Here is a 23,891-nt window from a genome sequence, read left to right as displayed (position 1 = left end):
GTTCGAGCCTCCTGCACCCCACATACAGGGGGTTCACTTCATGAACAGTGAAGCAGGTCTGTAGGTATCTATCTTTATCTCTTCCTCTCTTTCTTTCCTATCTCAAGTTTTCTCTTTCCTATCCAATAAAAAAATGGAAAAAATGGCCTCTAGAAGCTATGGATTTGCAGTGCTGGCACTGAGCTCCAGCAATAACCCTGGAGGCAAAGACAAAAACAAACAAACAAAAAAACCAACCAACCAAACAAACAAAAAAACCCTTTTACTGAATTATATTACTATGATAAGGTACCTTTTATATGAGTATATATGGTACAACAGTGAGTTTTATCAGTGCCAACAGGTGTCAAAGTAAACAGAACTTTACCTTCAACATATCATTTTTTAAACTAATAGGTATTTGATAAACATAAGGGAAAGATGTGTTTTTCCTGTGTTTGGATCAAATTTTATTTTATTTTTCCAATTTACACCCCATATTTCCAAATCTTTGACATTTTGCACTGCTTCCTAGGAGGGGGAGTATAGCTAAATCCTTATCCCATGTCCATGATACAAGGTAATTATTTTAAGGAAATTTAAAGCAGGTTTCTTATTTTTAATTTTGTTTTTATTAGTGAATTAATATTGACTCACAAAATTATCATGTAACAGAGGTCTAATCCCACACTATCCCCACCACCAGAATTCTATGTCCCCACTACCCTCCAGAGGAAATTGCAGTAGTTCTCTCCAGGTCACAGCTATAGGTTGAATATACAAACCATTTTGATTCACTTCTATGGCCCTGCCTTTACTTCCTTTCTACCCTATGCTCTGCAGTTCCACTCCTGGGGATATATCCTAAAGAATCCAACACACCCATCCAAAAAGATCTGTGTACACATATGTTCTTAGCAGCACAATTTGTGATAGCCAAAACCTGGAAGCCACCCAGGTGTCTAGCATCAGAAGAGTGGCTGAGCAATTTGTGGTCTATATACACAATGGAATACTACTCAGCCATTAAAAATAGAGAATTCACCTTCTTGCCTTCATCTTGGATGGAACTTGAAGAAATCATGTTAAGTGAGATAATCCAGAGGGAGAAGGATGAATATGGGAGGGTCTCACTTATAGACAGAAGTTGTAAAATAAGAACAGAAGGGAAAATACAAAGCAGATCTTGGACTTCATTTGGTGTATTTCACTAAAGTAACAGACTCTGGGGTGGGGGGAGTGTTCAGATCCTGGAACATGATGGCAGAGGAGGACCTAGAGGGATTTAGGTTGTTATTCAGAAAACTAAGAAATTTTATACATGTACAAACTATTTGACTGTAAACTACTAATCCCTCCAATAAAGTATATATATAACAAAGACATGAGTTCTTTGTATGAGCCAGGAGCAAGAAAGGGCAGGAATGCCTGATTAAAAACTATCAGGATTCAAATAAAACATGAACATGAATAAATAATTGGGAAAAATGAGTACTTCTTTTTTCTTTTCTTTTTTGTCTTCTTTCTTTCTTTTTTTTTTTTTTTTTTTTGCCTCCAGGGTTATCGCTAGGGCTTAGTACCAGCATTATGAATCTACTACCCCTCGTGGACATTTTGCCTTTTATTTCGTTTTTTCTTTCTGTTTTTTAATTTTTTTATTTTATTAGCTAGTATAGAGAGAAATGGGGAGAGGATGGGGAGATAGAGATAGAGAGAGAGAGAGAAAGACAGACACCTGCAGACCTGCTCTACCACTTTTGAAGCATCCCCCCCCCCCCCCCCCCGCAGCTAGGGAGCCAAGTGCTTGAACCCAGATCCTTGCACTTAGTATTATGTGCTCTAGGCTGGGTATGTCACTGCCTGACCCTCTATTTTTTCTTTTTATCCTCACCAGGGTTGACTATTTCATATAGAAGCAGAGAGGAGAGAGGGACAGGGAAAGGGGAGGGGGAGTACATACTTAAACTTTCTCCAGAATGTTAAGGGTCAAAGCTTAAACCTGGGTCATATGCATGACAGATCAAGTGCACTATTAAGGTGAGATATCTTGCTGGAACAGAGTATTTCTTTTAAAATAAATTTATTTATTTATTTACAAATTATAGATTGCTACTCCGGAGCTTCTTTCATGTACCACTCTGCTGACTCCTGACCCAATTTTTCATTATTATTATTATTTTCGATAGCTAGGGATAAGGGGAGATTGGTAGAGAGAGAAAAAGAAAACAACACAGCACTTGTGAAACTTCCACTGATGCTTACATGCATGTTGTGCCAAGGCTTGAACCAGGGTCGTTGCATGTGATAAGGTGTGCACTCTAACAGCTGAGCTATCACCTGGCTCTCAGAGTATTTCTTAAGAACCTTTATTGACTATTTACTTCAAAAGTCTCCAATAAACTGCTTCCTCTACCTCATTGTTTACTGAAGCTGCAACATCTGTATTACATCTGTAGTGTTACTTTTATACTAGTACCAGTTGCAACAGTACTGTCCTGTTGTAATAAGGAACTTTTGTTTGCTATCATAACATTTGGACTATTTGTTTTTGAACTAGAGCACTGCTTAGCTCTGGCATATGGTAGTGTTAGATATTGAACCTGGAAGTGCAGAGTCTCAGGCTTAAAAGTTGTTTGCATAACCATGATGCTGTCTCTCTAGGCCTGGACTCACTCCAGTAGATCGTTCTACCTTACTGAGTTATCTGTGGACATTATTCAGTAATTCTAAAATGATCCTGTTTCTATTATGACAAGTCTAGATTATTTGGAAATTAATTACAGCCTAATTTGTTTTGTGTTCAAGCATTTTAGTTGCAGAATAAATCCTCTATTACAGCTTGCTGATGAAGATGAGAAATCAGTTATTGCCAATTCTTGAATTCAAAGCAAAGCAACTTTAAAGTACCCAATGTGCACTTAAAACAAAAGGATCCCTGTCAACTATAGTCAGTTGTGGGTGTCTTTTTTTTTTTTTTTTTTTTTATCCTTGCTGCATGTTATTTGTTTGTGGAACAGATGGTCAGATTGTTTGCATCATCCTCATTATGAAAGAGAAATCTAAAATACACTGTAAATCTTGTCCTGGCATCTGGGTGAAGTTTATTAAAATGCACATTGTACTTCTTCCCAAATTCACACATGGACAGCAGGATTCCCTCTTTTGTAGTTGCCCAAATGAAAAGCCTTAAGCCTTTCTGCCAAGTGTACTCTTTACACACTGTGTAGCAATTGCCAGACCTTCTCGGGACACTTGGTCAAATTTTAGCCTGGTATGTGTGCCTATGGTAAACAGTAAAGTCTGGAATCAAATCAATCTGATATGGTTGCTTTTACTGAATGTGTGCAACTAAGTACTGAGCTTGCCCTCTACATACCTTGCTGCCAGACTTACGCCAGGTCTCTATAGTACACTCCCACCCTGCTTTGCTCCATGTAGCAGCACATCATGGAGACCTGTGCATTACTGAAACATCTGCCTCTCTTTTCAAATGAAGAAATAAGTGATGTAGAAAGCCATTAACCACCTACATTTTATCAGTGCTACTAAATAATCGCTGGAAAGGGGAAAGTCAAAGAAAGAAGTTAATTTGGAATAAGGTTGTAAATAAGGCCCTGGTTCAGTTGCCTTTTTTTTGTGTGTGGTTGGATATAAAGAGGAGAAAACTTAAAAAAATGTTTTCACTGGCTGTAGAGGCTGATGTGGGAGGTGATGTCATTTGATTGAATTTCTAACTTGAAATATCAAGTGCTGGGGGCTTGGCAGTGGTACATCTGGTTGAGTATACACTTTAAATAGTTTGAGTATATTGGTTAGGTGCAAGTATGATACTATTATGTTCATCTTAATAAATAAATGTTTGGAGTTAAAATAATGAGACCCACAGTTTCAAATATTGTATGATTTACAATTATTCTCTAGCACCCAATACTGCATTTTTGATTCAGCTTGTGCTTAATTTCATGGTTGCTAGAATATATAATGTTCTTCAAATAGTTTTAATTGTAACACTTTGATAACATTTGAAAATTTTATATCTTTATAGCTTATGAAGCAGAGAAAGTTGACAAACATTATATCAGTGTAATCAAATGGATTTGAAGGAGCACCCTAGAATATGGTTAGGCAGAAAACAAGAGTACTTTGTATTAAGAAGAGCTCATGCAATTTATTACAAATCCACAAGAGAAAGAATTTTAGTTTGAGAGTTTGGGAAACCATCCCATATGAAGGCTGACAAGAGAACTTAAATTTTGTGCTTTTTGCCCAGTTAGGACCTTGTATGTATGTTATGGTACCACTCCCATGTCACTTTTCCAGAGAGAGAGAGAGAGAGAGGACACAAAGCATCAGAGCTTACACCAGTGCCATAGGAGGTCCCATGTTTTTTTAGGTCTTGAACCCAAGTTGCATATATAGAGTCATGTTCGTCATCTAACCAATAAGCTGTCTGTCTGGCTTGCAATTTAAATTCTTCAAATAAAATATTGAAGACAAAGTCATGATTGAGAAGTTATTTTAAACTCACTGAAGGGTTGTTGTTAGAAAAGCAAATAGATATATTTCATATGTTTCAGGCGGTTGAAGAAAGAGAGTTAACAAAATATAGTCTAACAACTATACTTAATTAATAGTGAAGTTTAAGGTGTAAGGCAGTGAATTCCTGTTGCTGGAGGGTGGAAAATGGAGCTGACTTTAAGGGAAGTAGGTTGCGGATCTTGTATCTGATCAGAGGTTAGAGATCCTCTGTTCAAACTTAATGTGCTGTAAAATCCTGAAGGGTTTTTTTTTAATATCTAGGTAAATTTAGAGTATTAGGGTATCTCATAAGTGAAGAAATTAAAAAAAATCAACAATACAAAAGGAATATAGATTATTCTAAGTCAGCTTTGGTACTGTGTCATGATAGAGGGATCCTGTCCTCTCTCAATGTCATGCGTGGTTTCACAAATATTTTATTGGGAATAATTCATCTAAAAAGTACATTTTATATACATGAATTACAGAATGTGCTGAGTTACTGGTGCTGGGTACTGAATAGAGCGCTCTAATCCTTACATCACTAATTCCCTGGATGTCTCTGGGTAAGTCACTTTTCCATAACAGTTTCCTCATCCATAAAATAAGAAATACTTTGTCATGGGGATTTCTGTGAGGATTAGATAAAGACTCCATTTGAGAAAATGCAATATAAACACAAAATGTTCCAGTAGCCAGTCTGGTGTAAATTATCTTCTTTTTAAATAAATAAAAAAAAGATTTGTTAGCCTTTTCAGGTCTGTTCATTATTGATGTGTGTGATATATGCAGGCACTTCTATTTATTTAAGATTTACTTAAATGTTCCAGGGATCAGGAATGCAGAATGTAATATCTCTTACAACGGTTATATTCTTAAGAGAGAAACTTAAAAACAGAGATTGGCTTAATTGAATTATGCAAATATATTAAAATCATGCAAACTACAAAAATATAACCTTTTATTTTAAAAAGGAACAAAAACCCACCTTTATTCATATTGGTTAAAATCTCTTTAAGTTTCATGTGGAAAGGCAGCAGACTTGTTAATCTTAGACTGATCTTTGATTTGATATTTAAAACACAGTATACACTTTATACTTAATTTATTCATTTAGCTGTTATTGTTCTCTCCACCTCTTTGTCATCAGAGAGGGCACTCTGTTCTATTATATATATAGCTGTAGTTTCTGACTGTGCTCATAGTTGGGTACTTGTCCTAAAGAGTGTGATGCTGCTACAGCTGGCTGGTGACCTGGCTGTTGGTATGAAGGGCTCTGCCCAGCAGGAACAGTGGTCATTATCTAAGTCAGTCAGACTGCTCTCTGGAATTTGGACTGGAAATTTTGAGTAGCTGAGAATGAGAGCAATCCAGATTAGATTTTCAGAGAGAAACACAGCAACCATGAGAAATGTTACTATATTGGCTGTGAAAGAGAGGCAGAGAAAGTAATTAACTTCTAGGGCTGCCTCCACCCCCAGAAAAAATATTCGATTCTACTTATCCACAGGTTTTCTTCATCTTTCCACTGAAAGTGCCTTGATATTTTCTTTAATCCTTGCCAAACCACCCTAGTCTGAAATTTCCCTCATAATTTAAAATTATAAATCTCATAGTTTATCTTTTTTTTCCTGGGCTAAGTTCTCAGAAGTTTCACATACCAACTTCATTGTTATTCTTTTTGTTCACCATTGCATCAAGTTTTATTTTAAAGGTATTTCTTATTAAATTTCACATTATAATTATTTACTATAAAAGATGACTTGTTTATTAGTGGAAGAGAGAAATGTGCTTGAATTATTTTTAATTAAGTTACACTCAGGTGGAAGACAGAGCACCAGCTGTGGTGCAAAAATTATCATGTGTGAATTACCAGAGATCATAGGTTAAATCTCACTCCTCTGCCCATTACCATAAGCCACAGCTGAATAATGCTCTGGTAACAAAACAAAACAAAGCAACAAAACAAAACAAAACAAAATGTCAGAATTCCACAGATGTGTCTGTGTGAAATAACAATCTCAAACCTTGCTCATTATTATTTTTTCTTTTTTTATCCCCACCATAAACCAGAGCTGAACAGTACTCTGATCTCTCTCTATATCTATCCCTCATATTAAAATAATATCTAAAAAAAAAGATTTGTGGGCTGGGGGGTGGATCACCTGGTTGAGTGCTCACATAATGGTGCACAAGAACTCAAGTTAAAGCCCCTGGTTCCCACTTACAGGAGAAAAGCTTCAGGAGTGGTGAAGCAAGGCGCAGGTGTCTCTCTCCATCTCTATCCCCCATTCCTCTCATTTTCTAGCTGTTTCTATCCAAAAAGTAAAGAGAATTAAAAAAAAAAAAAAAGGAAAGAAGAGACGGAGCAGCAGCAGCAGTGTTTCTCTTCTCTCTTCTCCAGGGTCAACTAGGAATACCAAAGGAGACCACCTGGGAACACAACAAGAAAGGACTAGAACGACTTCCGGAACCCACCACATCACCAGTGAGTGCAAATATGTGTGGCTCGTGCACAGAGAGGATCCTAGGGAGAGATTAAGTGGCTGGTATCAGTCTGGTAGTTTATCAGTTGACCTCCAGCCTGTTTCACCAGCAAAAAGATGGCTGAAGGGAGGAGAGGACTTCCCTAAGAATTACCAAATGCAGCTGTGAGTCTCTATTGCAACTGCCCTCAGAATCTGGAGCACTGGCAGGGAGGCCCTGTACAGATACCAGGGGAAAGAGAACTAACCAGGAATCTCAGGAGAAGATCTCTACCTCTGTGGTCTAGTGGTGGGGCTGTGAGCATCTCTTTGCATAACCACTGGTTTATCTCTGCCTCACTGTTCTTTATCTCTTGGTCAGGAGTCAGTGATAAGCTCAGAAGCCTACTTATAGTTTAAAAGCCCTCAGGCTCCCATAGCCTACAGGGAAGAAAAAGAACAAAAGAGGCTTTTAAGTTACTGAACTCCAACTCAGAATTAAAATAATATTAAAACAAATGTAAATTTCCACAACTATGAGCCCTTTAAGTACCTTACTTAAACACAAGTCAATCCAGGTAAGAGTGATTAGTAATTTGAAAAGTACTGAGAGACGGACCTCATAACATACTATATAAAATGGTTAAACCAACAAGAAGAAATATTGGAGAAATGAACCAGGAAAAAAGTCCAGCTAAAAGTCCCCCCAAAGCTTGAACCACAAAATAATGAGTTCAATATTCAAACACTAGTTAAGGAAATTATCACAAGAGTGAGTAAATTGTAAAGAGTTTGAAAGAATTGTCATCAGAAACACAGAAACAACAAATGAAACTCTGGAAAAAACATTAATTATCTCAACATTATTAGAGAGCTGTAAGCTGAAATAGCTGAGCTACGAACACAACTAGCTGAACAAGCTAAAACAGTATCAGGATAGGGTAACAAAATAGATGAACTACAGAAAACAGCAGAGGGGAGAGAGAATAGAATCAATGAGGCTGAAGACAGAATTAGCAAGATTGAGGACGAATCAGACACAACTAGTAAAGAAGTAAGAGATCTCAAAAAGAGATTAAGAGAGTCTGAAAACAACAACAAAGACATATGGGATGACTTAAGAAGAAATGATATATGCATTATTGGCTTACCAGAGGAAGAAAGAGAGGGAGGGGAAAAAAAGTATTCTTCAGGAATGCTTAATAGCTGAGAACTTCTCTAGTCTAGACAACATCAAAGACATAAAGATTCAAGAAGCCCAGAGGGTCCCAAAAAGAATTAACCCAGACTTAAAGACACCAAGACACATCATATTTAGAATGGAAAGGAAAGGAATAAGGATAAAGAAAGTATCCTGAAGGCTGCAAGAGAAAAAGAATCACCTAAAGAGGAAAACCCATAAGATTAGCAGCAGACTTCTCCACACAAACACTACAGGCCAGAAGAGAATGGCAAGATATCTATCTAGTGCTCAGTGAGAAAGGTTTTCAACCAAGACTACTGTATCCTGCTAGACTGTCATTCAGACTAGATGGAGGCAGAAAAATCTTCTCAAACAAGCAACAGTTCAAAGAATCAACTATCACCAAGCCTGCCCTGAAAGAAGTTCTGAAAGGTCTCCTATAAACTGTCAGACCATCATAAATATGCCATATATCAGAACACTCTAAACTCTACAAGAATGACATTAAAATATCTTCAATCTTTGATATCAATAAGTGTCAAAGGCCTGAATTCACCTATTAAAAGGCACAGAGTAGGAAGATGTATCAGAAAATACAATCCAACAATATGCTTTCTATAGGAAATCCAATTAATTTAACAAGACAAACACAGACTCAAAGTGAAAGGGTGGAAAACTATCATACAGGCCAATGGCCCACAAAAAGGGGCAGGAAAAGCTATTCTCATATCTGACATTATAGACTTTAAAATAAATACAATTTAAAAAGATAGGATAGACACTACTTAATGCACAGAGGATCAGTCAATCAAGAGGACTTAACAATTATTAACATCTATGCACTCAATGAGGAAACATCTAAATACATCAAACATATACTGAAAGAGCTACAGCAATATATTAATATCAACACATTCATAGTAGGGGACTTCAACATCCCATTCTCTCAACTTGACAGATCATCCAGGCAGAAAATCAATAAAGACATGAGGGAGCTAAATGAGGAGATAGATAAACTAGAACTATTGGACATTTTCAGAGTCATTCACCCCAAGAAACTGGAATACACATTTTACTGAAGTCCACATGAGTCACTCAAGGATAGACAATATGTTAGGCCACAAATACAGCATCAGCAAATTCAAGTGCATTGACATCATCCCAAGCATCTTCTCAGACCACAGTGGAATTAAAGTAACATTTAACAATCAACAAAAGATTAGTAATAGTCCCAAAATGTAGAATCTCAACAGTACACTCCTTAACAACTACTGGGTCAAAGAGGAAATAAAGGATGAAATCAAAATGTTTCAAGAGTTTAATGAAAATGAAGACACAGCTATCAAAATATTTGGGACACAGCTAAGGCAGTACTGAGAGGGAAGTTCATAGCCATACAAGCACACATTAGGAAATTTAAAAAAGCATAAATAAATAGCCTGGTTGCACATTTTAAAGACCTAGAAGAAGAAGAACAAAGGAACCCTAAAGCAACCAGAAGACAGAAATAACTAAACTTAGGGCAGACATCAATAACATTGAAACTAAGAAAGCCATACAAAAGATCAATTAAAGTAAATGTTGGTTCTTCGAAAGAGTGTACAAAATCAACAAACCTTTAGCCAGACTCACAAAACAAAAAAGGGAGAAGACCCAAATAAATTGGATCATAAATGAAAGAGGAGATATCACAATAGACACCGTAGCAATTGAAGATATCATGCAAGGCTTCTATGAACAACTATATGCTACCAAGCTAGAGAACCTGGAAGAAATGGATGATTTCCTAGATACCTACTAATTTCCAAAATTAAGTAAAGAGGAACTAGATGACATGAACAGACAAATCACAGCTAATGAAACTGTAACAGTTATCAAAATCTTCCCAAAAATAACAATCCTGGAACAGATGGTTTTACAAATGAATTCTAGAAAACCTTCAAAGAAGAACTAGTACCTCTACTTTTAAAAGTCTTCCAGAAGATTGAAGACACTGGAATACCCTTACAGCTTCTATGAAGTCAACATCACTTTGATACCAAAAGCAGACAGGGACACCACCAAAAGTGAAAACTGTAGTCCAATATCTTTGATGAACACAGATGCTAAAATATTGAACAAAATTCTAGCCAATCAGATACAGCAGTATATTAAAAAGATTTTGGAAATCATCAGACAATATAGTAAGGTGTCAGGCTACAAAATTAACCTTCAAAAGTCAGTGGCATTTCTCTATGAAAACACTAAGTTAGAAGATGTTGAAATCCAGAAATCAATTCCTTTGACTACAGCAACAAAAACAATAAAATATCTAGGAATAAACCTAGCCAAAGAATTGAAAGACCTGTATACTGAAAACTATGAGTCACTACTTAACGAAATTGAAACAGACACAAAGAAGTAGAAAGATATTCCATGTTCATGGGTTGGAAGAATTAACATAATCAGAATGAATATACTACCCAGAGCCATCTACAAATTTAATGCTATCCCCATCGAGACCCCAACCACATTTTTAAGGAGAATAGAACAAATGCCACAAATGTTTATATGGAACCATAAAAGACCTAGAATTCCCAAAACAATCTTGAGAAGAAAGAACTGGAGACATCACACTCCCCGGTGTCACATTTTAATATAGGGCCATTGTCATCAAAACTGCTTGGTACTGGAACCTGAATAGACACAATGACCTGTGGAATAGAATTGAGAGCCCAGATGTAAGCTCTCACACCTATGGGCATCTAATATTTGACAAAGGTGCCCAGACTATTAAATGGGGAAAACAGAGTGTTTTCAACAAATGGTATTGGAAAAAATGGGTTGAAACATACAGAAGAATGAACCTGAACCACTATATTTCACCAAATACAAAAGTAAATTCCAAGTGGATCAAGGACTTGGATGTTAGACCAGAAGCTATCAGATACTCAGAGGAAAATATTGGCAGAACTCTTTTCCACATAAATTTTAAAGACATCTTCAATGAAATGAATCCAATTACAAACAAGACTAAGGTAAGCATAAACCTATGGGACTACATCAAATTAAAAAGCTTCTGCACAGCAAGAGATATTATAACCCAAACCAAGAGACCCCTCACAGAATGGCAGAAGATCTTTACATGCCATACATCAGGCAAGAGTTTAATAACCAACATATATAAAGAGCTTGCCAAAACCAACAACAAGAAAACAAATAATCCCATCCAAAAATGGGGAGAGGACATGGACAGAATATTCACCACAGAAGAGATCCAAAAGGCTGAGAAACATATGAAAAGATGCTCCAAGTCTTTGATTGTCAGAGAAATGCAAATAAAGACAAAAATGAGATACTACTTCACTCCTGTGAGAATGTTACACATCAGAAAATGTAACAGAAGCAAATGTTGAAAAGGTTGTGGGGTAAAAGGGATGTGGTGGGAATGTCAGTTGGTCCAGCCTCTGTGGAGAACAGTCTGGAGATCTCTCAGAAGGCTAGAAATGGACCTACCCTATGATCCTGCAATTCCTCTCCTGGGTAATGTCCTAAGGAACCCAACACACTCATCCAAAAACATCTGCGTACACATATGTTCTTAGCAGCGCAATTTGTAATAGACAAAACCTGGAAGCAACCGAGGTGCCCAACAACAGATGAGTGGCTGAGCAAGTTGTAGTATATATACACAATGGAATACTACTCAGCTAAAAAAAAATGGTGACTTCACCATTTTCAGCCAATGTTGGATGGACCTTGAAAAATTCATGTTAAGTGAAATAAGTCAGAAACAGAAGGATGAGGATGATCTCACTCTCAGGCAGAAATTGAAAAACAAGATCAGAAGAGAAAACACAAGTAGAACCTGAACTGGAATTGGCGTATTGCACCAAAGTAAAAGACTCTGGGGTGGGTGGGGGAGGAGAATACAGGTCCAAGAAGGATGACAGAGGACCTAGCGGGGGTTGTATTGTTATATGGAAAACTGGGAAGTGTTATGCATGTATAAACTATTGTATTTACTATCAAATGTAAAACATTAAATTACCTAATAAAAAAAAAAGTATGTGGGCCCCTCGCGGGACCTGGGAGGGCCTTTTGAAGAACCCGGGAGCCTCTGGCTTTACCACCCTTCATTGGAATTAGCAGTAAAACCTGTGGCCACAAGCCACCTAGACTAGGGCCTGGGCCTAAGACACCCATCAGTGGCACTTGAAGAAGAAAAACCTGTGGCCGGAGGCCAAAAGGAGTCATCCCCTAAGTGGTAGAGAGTTGGCCTAGCTCGCTCATTATTATAGCCAGAAAATACAACAACAAAACACACCTAATCAAACTTCATCTGGAACAAAGGTGGGTACAGGTGAGTATGGTAAGTGGGCAGAGAAGGGAAGATGGAGAATATCTCAGGGTGGAAGGCACGGTACTCATCAGCTAGCTACCAGTGTCATGATAGCAGTGGCACCAGGACCACCTAGGAAAATAGAATCTGGGCTCTTAATTTCTGAACCCAGACAGCATCTCAGGGGAATCAGGCTACAAGGGCTTAGCATATGAAAGAGAAATAAACTTGCCGATAACAGGAAGCTGAAGCACGCAAAGATGGTTTACTGGGTCTATTTCCCACAGGTGAGAGCAGTAGGTGCTGGAACAGAAACAGGCATGGAGACTGGGAAAGTGCACCCTGCCTATTCAAATAACTCTTAACACTGCTGGTTCTTAGAAATTTAGGTGCAGGCTGGAACACTCCATGTTGACACTGTGCCTCACAGGTATTAATAACTATAGCATTGTCTAGCACCAAACTGTGTTTACTTCAAAAAGCCTATGCCTTACCTCCACTGGAACACTTTAGTACTGCACCACATGCTGGCACAACAAAAGAAACCAACCTTAACTTGCAAATATGGAAAGAGAACAGCTACACTAGTTGGCTGGAAATGCAAACTGGTACAGTCCCTCTGGAAAACAATATGGGCAATACTTTAACAAATAAAATGGAAATTCCTTGTGATACAGCAATACCAAAGGACATGAAAAAATATTTCAAAGGGATATATTCACCCATATATTGATGACTGCATTATTTACAATAGCCAATTTATGGAAGACACCCAAATGCTCATTGATAGAAGACTGGAAAAGAAGTTATGTGGACTATAGATAACTAAAGTATATACATTTGATGAAAAGAGTAGCCAAAAGGGCAGACTTTGTGTAAACTATTGTGGTTATCAGAGTCGGGGGCTTGAGGTTGGTGGAGAGGCACAAAGTTTTTATAGTAGATTTGGTATGAATTGTACTCATGAAATCTTATAATTTTGCTAGTCGTTATTAAAGTACTAACAAAAATAATATTAGAAATACAACGGAATTGAAAAAAATTACTTTAAAAATTACATTCCTTTTTTCCTTTTTCCTATCTTATCCTTTAATAAACAGTAGTGAAAATTCTTGACTGCTTCTTATAAGTTAAATTTTAGTAGAGAGTATGGTTATTTTCCTACTGCATTTAGGATGAATTGCATTATATAAGGTAACTATTACTGCCAAGAACTGAAGAGTGTTTCCCTGTTTTAAGCAAACTAGGGTTTCCCTTTTTTTCCCGTGTATTTAAAAAAATATAGAGACTATTAAAAGAGTATTTTATATCTGGAGTAGTCTTTTAGCATTCTGTCCAACTAAGAGATGACTGAGAGGAAGGCAAAGTTAGTTTGGATAGGCACTGGGGGACTGGAAAGACCTGGGATACTTCTACAGATATGGAATTGTGTTTGATTGGGAAAAAATTGACTATGGAAATTAATTTGAATACTAGGAGCCCTAGAAAGATTCTGTCTTTGCAATTTCCTTTCAATGCAAGGTATGGGATGGAAGTCAACTAAAGAATAATACCACTAAATTACAATGCCAGTTTTAGAATCTTCTTTTGGGTTGCTAATGTTTTTAGTTACAACAAAACCTAGTACCTACTATATGATGGTTAAAGGTCAGAAAACAGTCATATGGGCTAAATTTTATGAGGATTCCTTCAGTTATTGCTGACCTGAAAAGCTCTGCAAAACTGATTGATAACTTAGCAGGTATTCTTAAAATATTCTTAAGTGGAAGCCTTTCCCATTTAGGACTTTGAATATATCCTGACAGTCCTTTCTAGTCATTAGAGTTTCTACTGAGGAATCAACTGTCAGTCTATGGAATTTCCTTTATTGATGACTTTGCATTTTTTTCTAATAGTCTTCAAATTATCTCTTTGTCCTTGATGTTTGCCTTTTTATTTATTTATTTTTCTCCCAGGGTTATCACTGGAGCTTGGTGCCTGCACTATGAATCTACTATTCCTGGTGGAAATCTTTTTTCCATTGCTGTTAGATAGGACAGAGAGAAAATGAGAGAGGAGGGAGTTGGGCTGTAGCGCAGCGGGTTAAGCGCAGGTGGCGCAAAGCACAAGGACCGGCATAAGGATCCCGGTTCAAACCCCGGCTCCCCACCTGCAGGGGAGTCGCTTCACAGGCAGTGAAGCAGGTCTGCAGGTGTCTATCTTTCTCTCCTCCTCTCTATCTTCCCCTCCTCTCTTCATTTCTCTCTGTCCTATCCAACAACAACAACAACAATAATAACTACAACAATAAAAAACAACAAGGGCAACAAAAGGGAATAAATAAATAAAATAAATATTAAAAAATATATTAAAAAAAATGAGAGAGGAGGGGAAAACAGATAGACACCTGCATATCTGCTTCACCACTTGTGAAGCGACCTTCCTGCAAGTGGGGCGCTGGGGCCTCGAACTGGGATCCTTGTGCTTTGCACTGTGTGTGCTTAATCCAGTATGCCACTGCCCGGCTCCTGCCTTTTAAATTTTTATGTGCCTTGGATTCATTTTTCTTGGAGTCTGCTAGATCTCTTGAATTAGTGGTCTATCTCCTCCTTGAATACCAGGGTATTCTCAGCTAAAATTTCAGGTGTACATCTTGTCTGTCCCTTCATGCCTCTCTTTTCTTTCTTGTACCTCTATGACACAAATGCCATTTATTTTGATGCTGTCCCATCCATAACTCTTTTCTCATATCTTCAGTTGTTTTAGTGTTTCTTTTCTTTTTGGGGGTGGGTGGTGGTGGTGGGGTGGGGTGGTGTCTTCTTACTGTTCTCTATTTTGATCTTTGGTATCTGTCTTTTTTTTGTTCTTTTTTTTTTTTTTTTTTTTGGCCTCCAGGGTTACTGCTGGGGCTTGGTGCCTGCACCACAAATCCACTGCTTCCCCTTTTGTTTCCCTTATTATTATTATTTATTACTGTTGTGGTTCTTATTATTGTTATAATTGATGTCATTGTTGTTGGATAGGACAGAGAGAAATGGAGAGAGGAGACAGAGAGGGGGAGAGAAAGACAGACACCTGCAGACCTGCTTTACCGCCTGTGAAGCGACTCCCCCTGCAGGTGGGCTCAAACCAGTATCCTCAGTCCTTTAGGTGCTTTGTGCCATGTGCACCTAACCCGCTGCACTACTGCTTGATCCCCAGTACCTATTTTTTTGCAGTTGCTTTTCTCTGCAGCATTTTTAGTTCTGTCATTGTACTCTTCATTCCTCTTATTACTGTTATCAGTATATCTATAAATTTTGTCATTATTTCTCTGAATTTGTTGTAGGTTTTCTGTATCATTCTTCTCAATTCAGTAAGCATCTCTAGGACCATAGCTTTGAGTTCACTGGGAGGCTTAAATAGCTCTATTCATTTTAGAGTTTTCTTCAAGCTTCTGTCTTATTCTAACATTTCAGGTGAATTACATTGTTTTCTCATTATGTGATTCTCCAGGAAGGCAGGGTGGCAGGAGTTTAACAGGACCTGGAAGGCAGCCACAGAAGCAGAGGGCCTAACAAGGCAAGGTATAGGAGGCATGGGCTGAAGAGGGCATAGACCGAACTACACACAGCAAATTGCTCAGGTTGAAATCCAACTGCTGAACCATAAGAGCTGAACCTCAAGGGTTGAACCAGACTGAAGCTAAATCAGAGTTCAGACTGAATGGGATTTGAGCTGAACTGGACACAGACTGAACCAGGCAGTAATGTTAGACTGAGGTGGGGCAGGTGGGGCATTCCTGTCACAAGGCTAGTTGAAATCAGAGTTGAGCAAGGGTTGAGCCAAGATTGTGCTGAACTCAACAGTTGTCACAAATACAGCCAGCCCACAGTGAGTGGCCATGACAGAGGTTGTGCCTATGCAAAGGCAGCAATAAAAGCAGCAGGGCCAAAGCAGTCAGACCAGCAGTGACTAGAGTTCAGCAGGGCAGATGGCTGCTGCAGGGAAAGTTTGATCAGTGACATGCAACAAAGTAAGGGATTAATCTTTACTTTGTGAATCTCTCTGTCCTCACCACTTGGGTTCTGTACTTTTTTCTTTTGCTGTTAGTTCATCTGAGCTCCAAGCTTATTTTTATGCCATTTTTTCAAAAACCTATATCCTTAGCACACTAATATTAGCACCTTCTTCATAAAAAAAATCATGGGTTTTAGAGATTGAGGTGTGAATTGTTGTAGGGGCCATTATTTAGACTGTTGGACCCTACTAGCCATGAACACCAATCTTTGGTTTATTTATTCACAAATAAAGTCAACTTATGGCTTCATAAACTATTTAGTAATGATGGACATATCCTCCACTATTATCAAACCATTTGTTTAAGGAAGCCTTTAATGTAATTTTAGTGAACTGGAAGTCTATGAAAGATAGTTGGAATCAAAATGGGACTTTAGCAAGTTCTCTTTATTTGAATCCAAAATTAATCTTCATTTCCATAGCAGATATAAATTAAGCCATGCTTTGCAGCTGATAAAGGTTCTATAATCAGAAATCAACATCTGCAGATATTGTGACATTGCACCTGCATGTTTTGAAGTGAGGAACACAAAAATGCCTAACACATGTAAGGCTATCTTTAAGCACTAATAACTCTGCTTTATTGAGATAAAATATCGTAAATATAACTATTTCTATTCAAGTCTTGAAGGCATGATAAGTCTTCAGATTTAAATGAAACTATTTTCCTTTCCACCCAACCCCCATTAAATGAAGCTTCCACAAAAGTTACAATATAGATTACAAAAGGTATAACAAGGTTAAAAATAAACTTGTCATCCAAACGATGTGACACTTAGTTCCATATCAGTAAAGTTGTATTTTTATGTGAGAAAAATTTAAATTTAAAACTATTACTATTATAAAATGCCTCAGAGTAAATGGTGATTTGGATGTCGTATTTATCAACATAATTTTTCTGTGTTTCCCCCCTTTCCTGTAGTTTGTGAAGACTGATTTCTTTTCCTCAATGTCTCTGTTTGTTCATCACATTTCAATTCATACAGTGTAAATTCTTATATCATCTAAGGGGCAACTTCTTTTACTCCTTCTGAAAACAACTGAAAGTGGATGGACACTATTTATTGATAAAATTTCAAAAAAAATTATTTTCAACCTGTATGACACAACCTCCCAGAAAACCCTTTCTTTTCTTTTCTTCTAGATACAAGGTGAGAAATAGAGAGCTAGAGAGGGAAAGAGAGGGAAGGAGAAGGAGTGATTCCATAGCTTCACTTCACTGTCTGTGAAACTTCTATATGTGGTGGTGGAGTGGCGCCTTGCACATGGTAGTGTGTGTCTTACCAGGTGAGTAATCCCTCACACCCCTTCTAAATATTTTTTTTTCTTTTTTGCCTCCAGGGTTATTGCTGGGGCTTGGTGTCTGCACTATGAATCCACTGCTCCTGGAGGTTATTTTTTCCCTTTTGTTGCTCTTGTTTATCATTTTTGTTTTTATGCTGTTTTTGTTGTTGGAGACAAATCAAGAGAGGACAGGAAGACAGAGGGGGGGAAAGACACCCACAGACCTGCTTCACTGCCCATGAGGTGACTCCCCTCAGGTGGGGAGCTCGGGGCTCGAATTGGGATCCTTTCCTTGCACCCTTTAAGCCATGTGGGCTTAACCTGCTGTGCTACCGCCTGCCCCACCCCCCGTTCTAAATATTTTTATCATATCTTCTTGGTGTATGACTCTTATTATTTGTTGATTTAAAAAAAAATATATATGAACTTCTGTCAGAAAAGAAGTTTCATATTTATTACGTTTTCTTGTTTCATTGATAAATCATACAGAATCAAATCATCATAATCAAGTATTATTGATCAGTTAGAAGGTATTAAGTTGCATTCACATTCAAAAGCTTTCCAAAACATTCATCCCCTCCCCCAGTAAGTAAATATTACTTGGGTGACAACTATTTGCTCTTTCTAAATTCGATGATACAGCATCAGAAATACTGTGGTGAAATAATGAATGTGAATCATACCAGGCAAATATTCTCTTAGATAAGGATTAGGTTAGATTCCAATTTGAATAGTAAAAACATATAATTGTTTTTCAGAGAAATAAACAAAGTCAAGAAAGTCCATGTACCTTATCTCCTCCTTATTTTTTTTAAAATGGGTAGAGAGAAGATGGGTAGAGAGAAAATGGGTAGAGAGAAGACAATAAAAATTAGACATAGAAATTAGTTAGAAAAAAAGTCAACATCTTTATAAAGCTGTCCACCCAATTGAAAACATTGTTTTCCTCCCTTTAGCTCAGTTTGTTCTACATTTTTCTGTTTAATTTTTTTTTTCCACACTGGTGCATTTTAGTGAAGTATGGGCAGTCAAGTATACAAAAATGTATCCTTTCTTCATGGTAACATATATTTATTTTATTTATTTCACGAGAAAGGAAGAGAGATATATGTAAGCATAATGCAGTTGTGGGGATTAAACCTGAGACTTCAGGCATGCAAAGTCCTTTGTTCTTCCTGCTGAGTCAATTCCTCTATTGCTCAGAGCAATGGTTTTGATTGTGGGGATATGTTTTGCCAGGAATTTGCTTACTTACAATGTTTATTTTGATAATAATTTTTAAAGTTTGCAGTCTATCTTACAATTTTCACATTAGTAAACTGTATATATTTCTTCATCCATAGAAATGAGAAATCTGGGCTGGTAAAAATTCAATTGTGTTTAAATAGAAAGTTACCAAACTCATCAAACAGATGAAAAACTGAAATATTTGCTCTAGTTTTATGACAATATTATTAGAGTGATTATCCTATTTGTGTGATAGTATTCACTCTGTGGAAAGTAGGACAAAACCCCTAAAAATGGCAAGATGGGAACAGATGACATGAGGTCTTACTAAGTGAAATGAAGTACGACTCTGTCATAAGTACTATATAAAGATACATAAAGATTTTGCGTAGAGACATATCAAAATGATGGCAAAGACAATTGACCAAAATGGTAATAGAGGAGGTTCTTTGCTTTGTTCCTAAAAAAACAACTAACAGTTGACCAGAAAGAAATGTCATTGAGAAAAATCACACAGCTTGGGGCTAAGACTGAAGCACCTCTTATGCTGCAGACATCAATTCAGGCTGCAACAGAGGGGACACAGAAGAGATTCATACATCATTGGACAGAGGTGGATGAAGTGTAATACTTGCAGACTTTGATCTGGGATGATGATAATTGGGATGAAAAGCACCATGTTAATTTTACTCATTTATAGTAGATAGAGAAAACAAATCCTGTGCTACAAGAAAAAAGAGAGATGCGGTGATACGAAGTTCTAACCAGAAGACTTTAAACAGCTTGGCCTGAGATAAACATAAATGTCTGAGTCACAATGGTACCAGTGGAAGTGAAACGGAATGGAGTGAATTTGAGGGCCATTATGAAAGAAAATGTGTTGAGCAATTTCCTCCATAGGTCAGTATATATAGAGGAGTCAAACAAGAAGAGGGTTTTGAGCTTGGAGACTAAAGTAGTGATAAGATTAGAAATAGAAATTAATCAAGAGATGGAGTTTATTTGAAGGGGAAGATAAAGAATCCAATTTTAGACATGCTTTAGGATGGCAGCAGAGCACACTGGTATATATGTCCAGTAGTTTCTGGGAAAATATTGTGATAATCTTGAAAAGATATTGGATTGACATATAAAGAGAAAAATTAATGTAGAAATTTATTCTTGTTTTTATAACCACAATTTGAAATTATATTTTCCATTATGTGATTAAAATAACATAGATTTGTTCCTCGCTGAATTTCCTGTCTATAGACCAGTGGCTTGGCAGTTGGTTGGAGATACAGATACTTTTATTGAATAAATGAGCAATAAAAATGTTTCTTTTCTAAATATCCAGATATTAGAACAATTTAAGTGTAACCATACATACCTTGCCTTGTCAAGGGTAAGTGCTTTTCAGAGAAAGTATACTTTAATCTTTTGGCTTTCTTTTGTTCCCCCCAGCATATTTGGGTTCTGACCTTTTATTTGAGTGTGTGACTCATCAGATGTGATTGGACTCATCTTGGCTTTGAGAGATTTCTTTTCACTTTTTTTTTCTTCCTTTGGGGGGAAAAATAGAGATGGCAAATGATGAACGGGAAAAAAAATGAAGCTGTATGTAACGGTTTTTATTCAATTGCCATTAAATTATTTCATGCTATACTAAAAATGATTTTTATGCTTAAATGAATAGTCTTAGTTCAACTAAAGGATAATAAACTTCAACCTCCACAATTTGTTGGTCACAGGGACTCTGTTTTTGCAGTGTATATACAATGTGTCCTCTGGAACCTGCTTCTCCCAATACTTGTTATGTCTTCTCACAGTCCTTACATTGGCCCAGTTTAGGTCACTAGTGATAGAAGTTAAAAGTGATAGAACAGGTTAGTCCATTAACAAGTAACTTTATTATTTCAATTATTTAATTTTTGTCTATTTCATTACTGGTCTGAGAACCTAAACTTTATTTTGAAATTTAAGTATATCTTTCTGACTCATGACCAGAATGTTCCAGAGGATATTCTTTGGGGAAAGAGTAAGATAAAAGTTTAGGGAGTAGGGCGGTAGCGCAGTGGGTGAAGCGCACGTGGCGTAAAGCGCAAGGACCAACTTAAGGATTCCGTTTGACTCCCCACCTGCAGGGAAGTAGCTTCACAGGCGGTGAAGCAGGTCTGCAGGTGTTTTTCTCTTCTCCTCTCTGTCTTCCCCTCATCTCTCCATTTCTCTCTGTCCTATCCAACAACAACGACATCAATAATAACAACAATAATAACTACAACAATAAAACAAGGGCAACAAAAGGAAATAAATAAAAATATATTTAAAAAAAAGATATAAGTTTAGAACACAGAAAGTTGACTCCAGGGGGTGGGCGATGCCCCACCCAGTTAAGCACACATATTGCCAAATGCAAGAATACTGTTCAAGCCTCTACACTCAGTCTGTAGGGGGGAATGCTACACAGGTGGTGAAGCAGATCTGTAGTTATTTATCTTTCCCTCTCTCTATCTCCCTCTCCTCCCTCTATTTCTCTCTGTCCTATCTAATAAAAATTAGAAAGAAAAAAAAAGAGATGGAAAAAGTGTTCTTTGGAAGTGGTGGCTTCATAGCACTGTCACCAAGCTCCAGTGATAACCCTGATGACAATAAAAATAATAAAAAATGAATCAAAAAAAGAAAATTGATTCCAAAGCTTCCTACAGTATAGTAGGAACACAAAATCACCAACTGTCACTGGGCTGATAGCTCACTTAGTATGATGAATACCGCACCTGAAAACTCAGGTTCATACCTATGGCAACACATGGTAACACCATGCACAAGCATGGTGCACTCTCTCCTCCTCTGTCTCTATCTCCCTCTTTGTCAGCTTTTTTTCTGTGATTGAAAGGAGAAAAAAAAGAGATTTTTTTTTTGCAAAGATAAAACACAACTTTGTTGACACCTCAGTGAATTTTTTCAAACATTCTAGTGGAAATGTTACATTCCTAGTGTTTTTGTTGTTTCTTTATCTAGTTGTTTCCCAGAATGATCTTTCAGTCACTGCTACTCTGTGGACACACACCAGAAAGTCTTCCTCTATAACTAATAAATCTAGTACTACAAACTCAAGTTCATTAAAACTCTAATTCTGTACTCCAGAATAGGATATTAACTGCACATATCTACATTTAAATGAATGCACCTAACATGATGAATATATTTATGAACAACCTCATGGTATAATATAGGCATATTTTATTGAAATCAGAAATTTTCATTGCTACTTTATAATGTATCCAGAATTTCATAGCTCTCTGACCACTTCACCATATTCTATTCAGTAACAGGAATGGTCATAACTGCCTTGACCTATATAGATACAGATACTGAGAAGATTAAATTAAACCATCTTACTTTGCTTTCCTATTTAATGTTTCAGACGTACAGTATCTATAAGTAATGGTGGAATTTTTATTATGGCTTACAAGGCTTTCAAGATTTTTGTCCCCACCTTATTTACTAGTCTCATCTCACATTTTTTTCCCCATCCAACTACTTCTACTGTAGTCTCTCTCTACTTAAATACCTTAAGCTTTTGCTATATGTACATCCTTTACCTAGAGCATTTTAAACTTCTTTTTCAGCTGCAAAACACAAATTTTATCTTTGTAAAATCAAGAGTCATTTCCTTTAAAACAGATTCTATCCCTCCCCTTCAATTATACTAAAATTGATCATTCTACCTTTATGGTTCATCTCCATCCTACATGAACATTGTTGTACATATTTTTTTGTGTGTGCTTTTTTATTTTCATCACTTATAAATGTTGCAGGCTTTCATGATTGCACTATTCTACCATTACCATCAACCTCTTTTTTGTCTCCTTTCAATCACAGACAGAAGCAGAGAAGGACAGAAGATAGAGACAGAGAGAGGAGAAGAGATAGCACCATGCCTGTGCGTGGTGCTCCCTTGTGGTGCCATAGGCTTGAATCTGAGTCCTCATGTGTGCTATTCACTCCACTAGGTGTGCTGTCTCTCAGCCTCTGCTACAGTTTGTGATTTGTGCTCTTACTATATTATAGAAAGCTTTGGTATCAACTTTCCTTTTTTAAATATTATTTTTTATTGCCACAAGGGTTATCACTGGGGATTGGTGCTGGCACTGTGAATCCACTGCTCCTGGTGGCTACTTTTCCCATGTTGTTGTTGTTCTTTTTTAAATAAAAATTCTTTATTTTATTAGGACAGAAAGAAACAGAGAGGGGGGGGGAAGGAAGATAGAGAGGGAGAGAGAATGAGAGATATTTGTAGCACTCCTTCACCCCTTGTGAAGCTTCCTCCTTGCAAGTGGTGATCAGGGTCTTGAACTCTGGTCCTTGCATATGGTAAGCAGTGCACTCAACTTGATGTGCCACTGCCTGGTCCCCAATAGCCCAGGCATTGAAGTCAGAAGAGAATTCTAACTTAGGCTTTGCTATTTGGTAGCCATGTTTATGTAGCAAATAATGAAAGAATTGATTATTATTTTTGAAGTTTTAACACAATTGTGCTTGGAAGGGATTGGCACCTTGCTTGGCACATAGTAATTGTTGTTGATTGTTGTTCTCCAAGTAAATACTATGTTAACTATCTCTGTTTGATTTGTCGGAAAGTTATTATGACACATAAGGGTTAGATATTAATGGCTATAGAGAAACACAGAAAGAGGAGCTGAACTAGGTCAAATATTGGCAATATTTCATGATTTTTAAAAATTTTAAATTACATTTAATATTTGGATTTAGTTATCTTGACAAGGAATTAGAAAGAAGTCAAAGGCACCCTTATGAAGCAATACTAAGCATATTTTCACATATCCTCTCTATTGCAAAAACAGTTGTTAATCAGAAAAGGAAAGTAATTTTTTCC

At 37.1% G+C, this 23,891-nt stretch overlaps 1 protein-coding gene across 1 annotated transcript in view; it reads right to left on the bottom strand.

Moving 5' to 3' along the window:
• CNGB3 (cyclic nucleotide gated channel subunit beta 3) overlaps positions 1-23,891 on the bottom strand; it is a 194,714-nt gene that overhangs the window by 169,674 nt on the left and 1,149 nt on the right. The window contains exons 2-5 of the mRNA XM_007517351.1: positions 20,476-20,557; positions 16,506-16,524; positions 11,603-11,624; positions 5,752-5,773 (exon numbers count right to left, since the gene is read on the bottom strand). Coding sequence (XP_007517413.1) covers positions 5,752-5,773; positions 11,603-11,624; positions 16,506-16,524; positions 20,476-20,557 — 145 coding nt within the window. The remainder of the gene's footprint in view (positions 1-5,751; positions 5,774-11,602; positions 11,625-16,505; positions 16,525-20,475; positions 20,558-23,891) is intronic.

Source organism: Erinaceus europaeus, chromosome 1, assembly GCF_950295315.1.
Source record: "Erinaceus europaeus chromosome 1, mEriEur2.1, whole genome shotgun sequence".
Classification (NCBI taxonomy): domain Eukaryota; kingdom Metazoa; phylum Chordata; class Mammalia; order Eulipotyphla; family Erinaceidae; genus Erinaceus; species Erinaceus europaeus.
The sequence above is the reverse complement of the archived record's forward strand: the minus strand, read 5'-3'. Positions and strand labels throughout refer to the sequence as shown.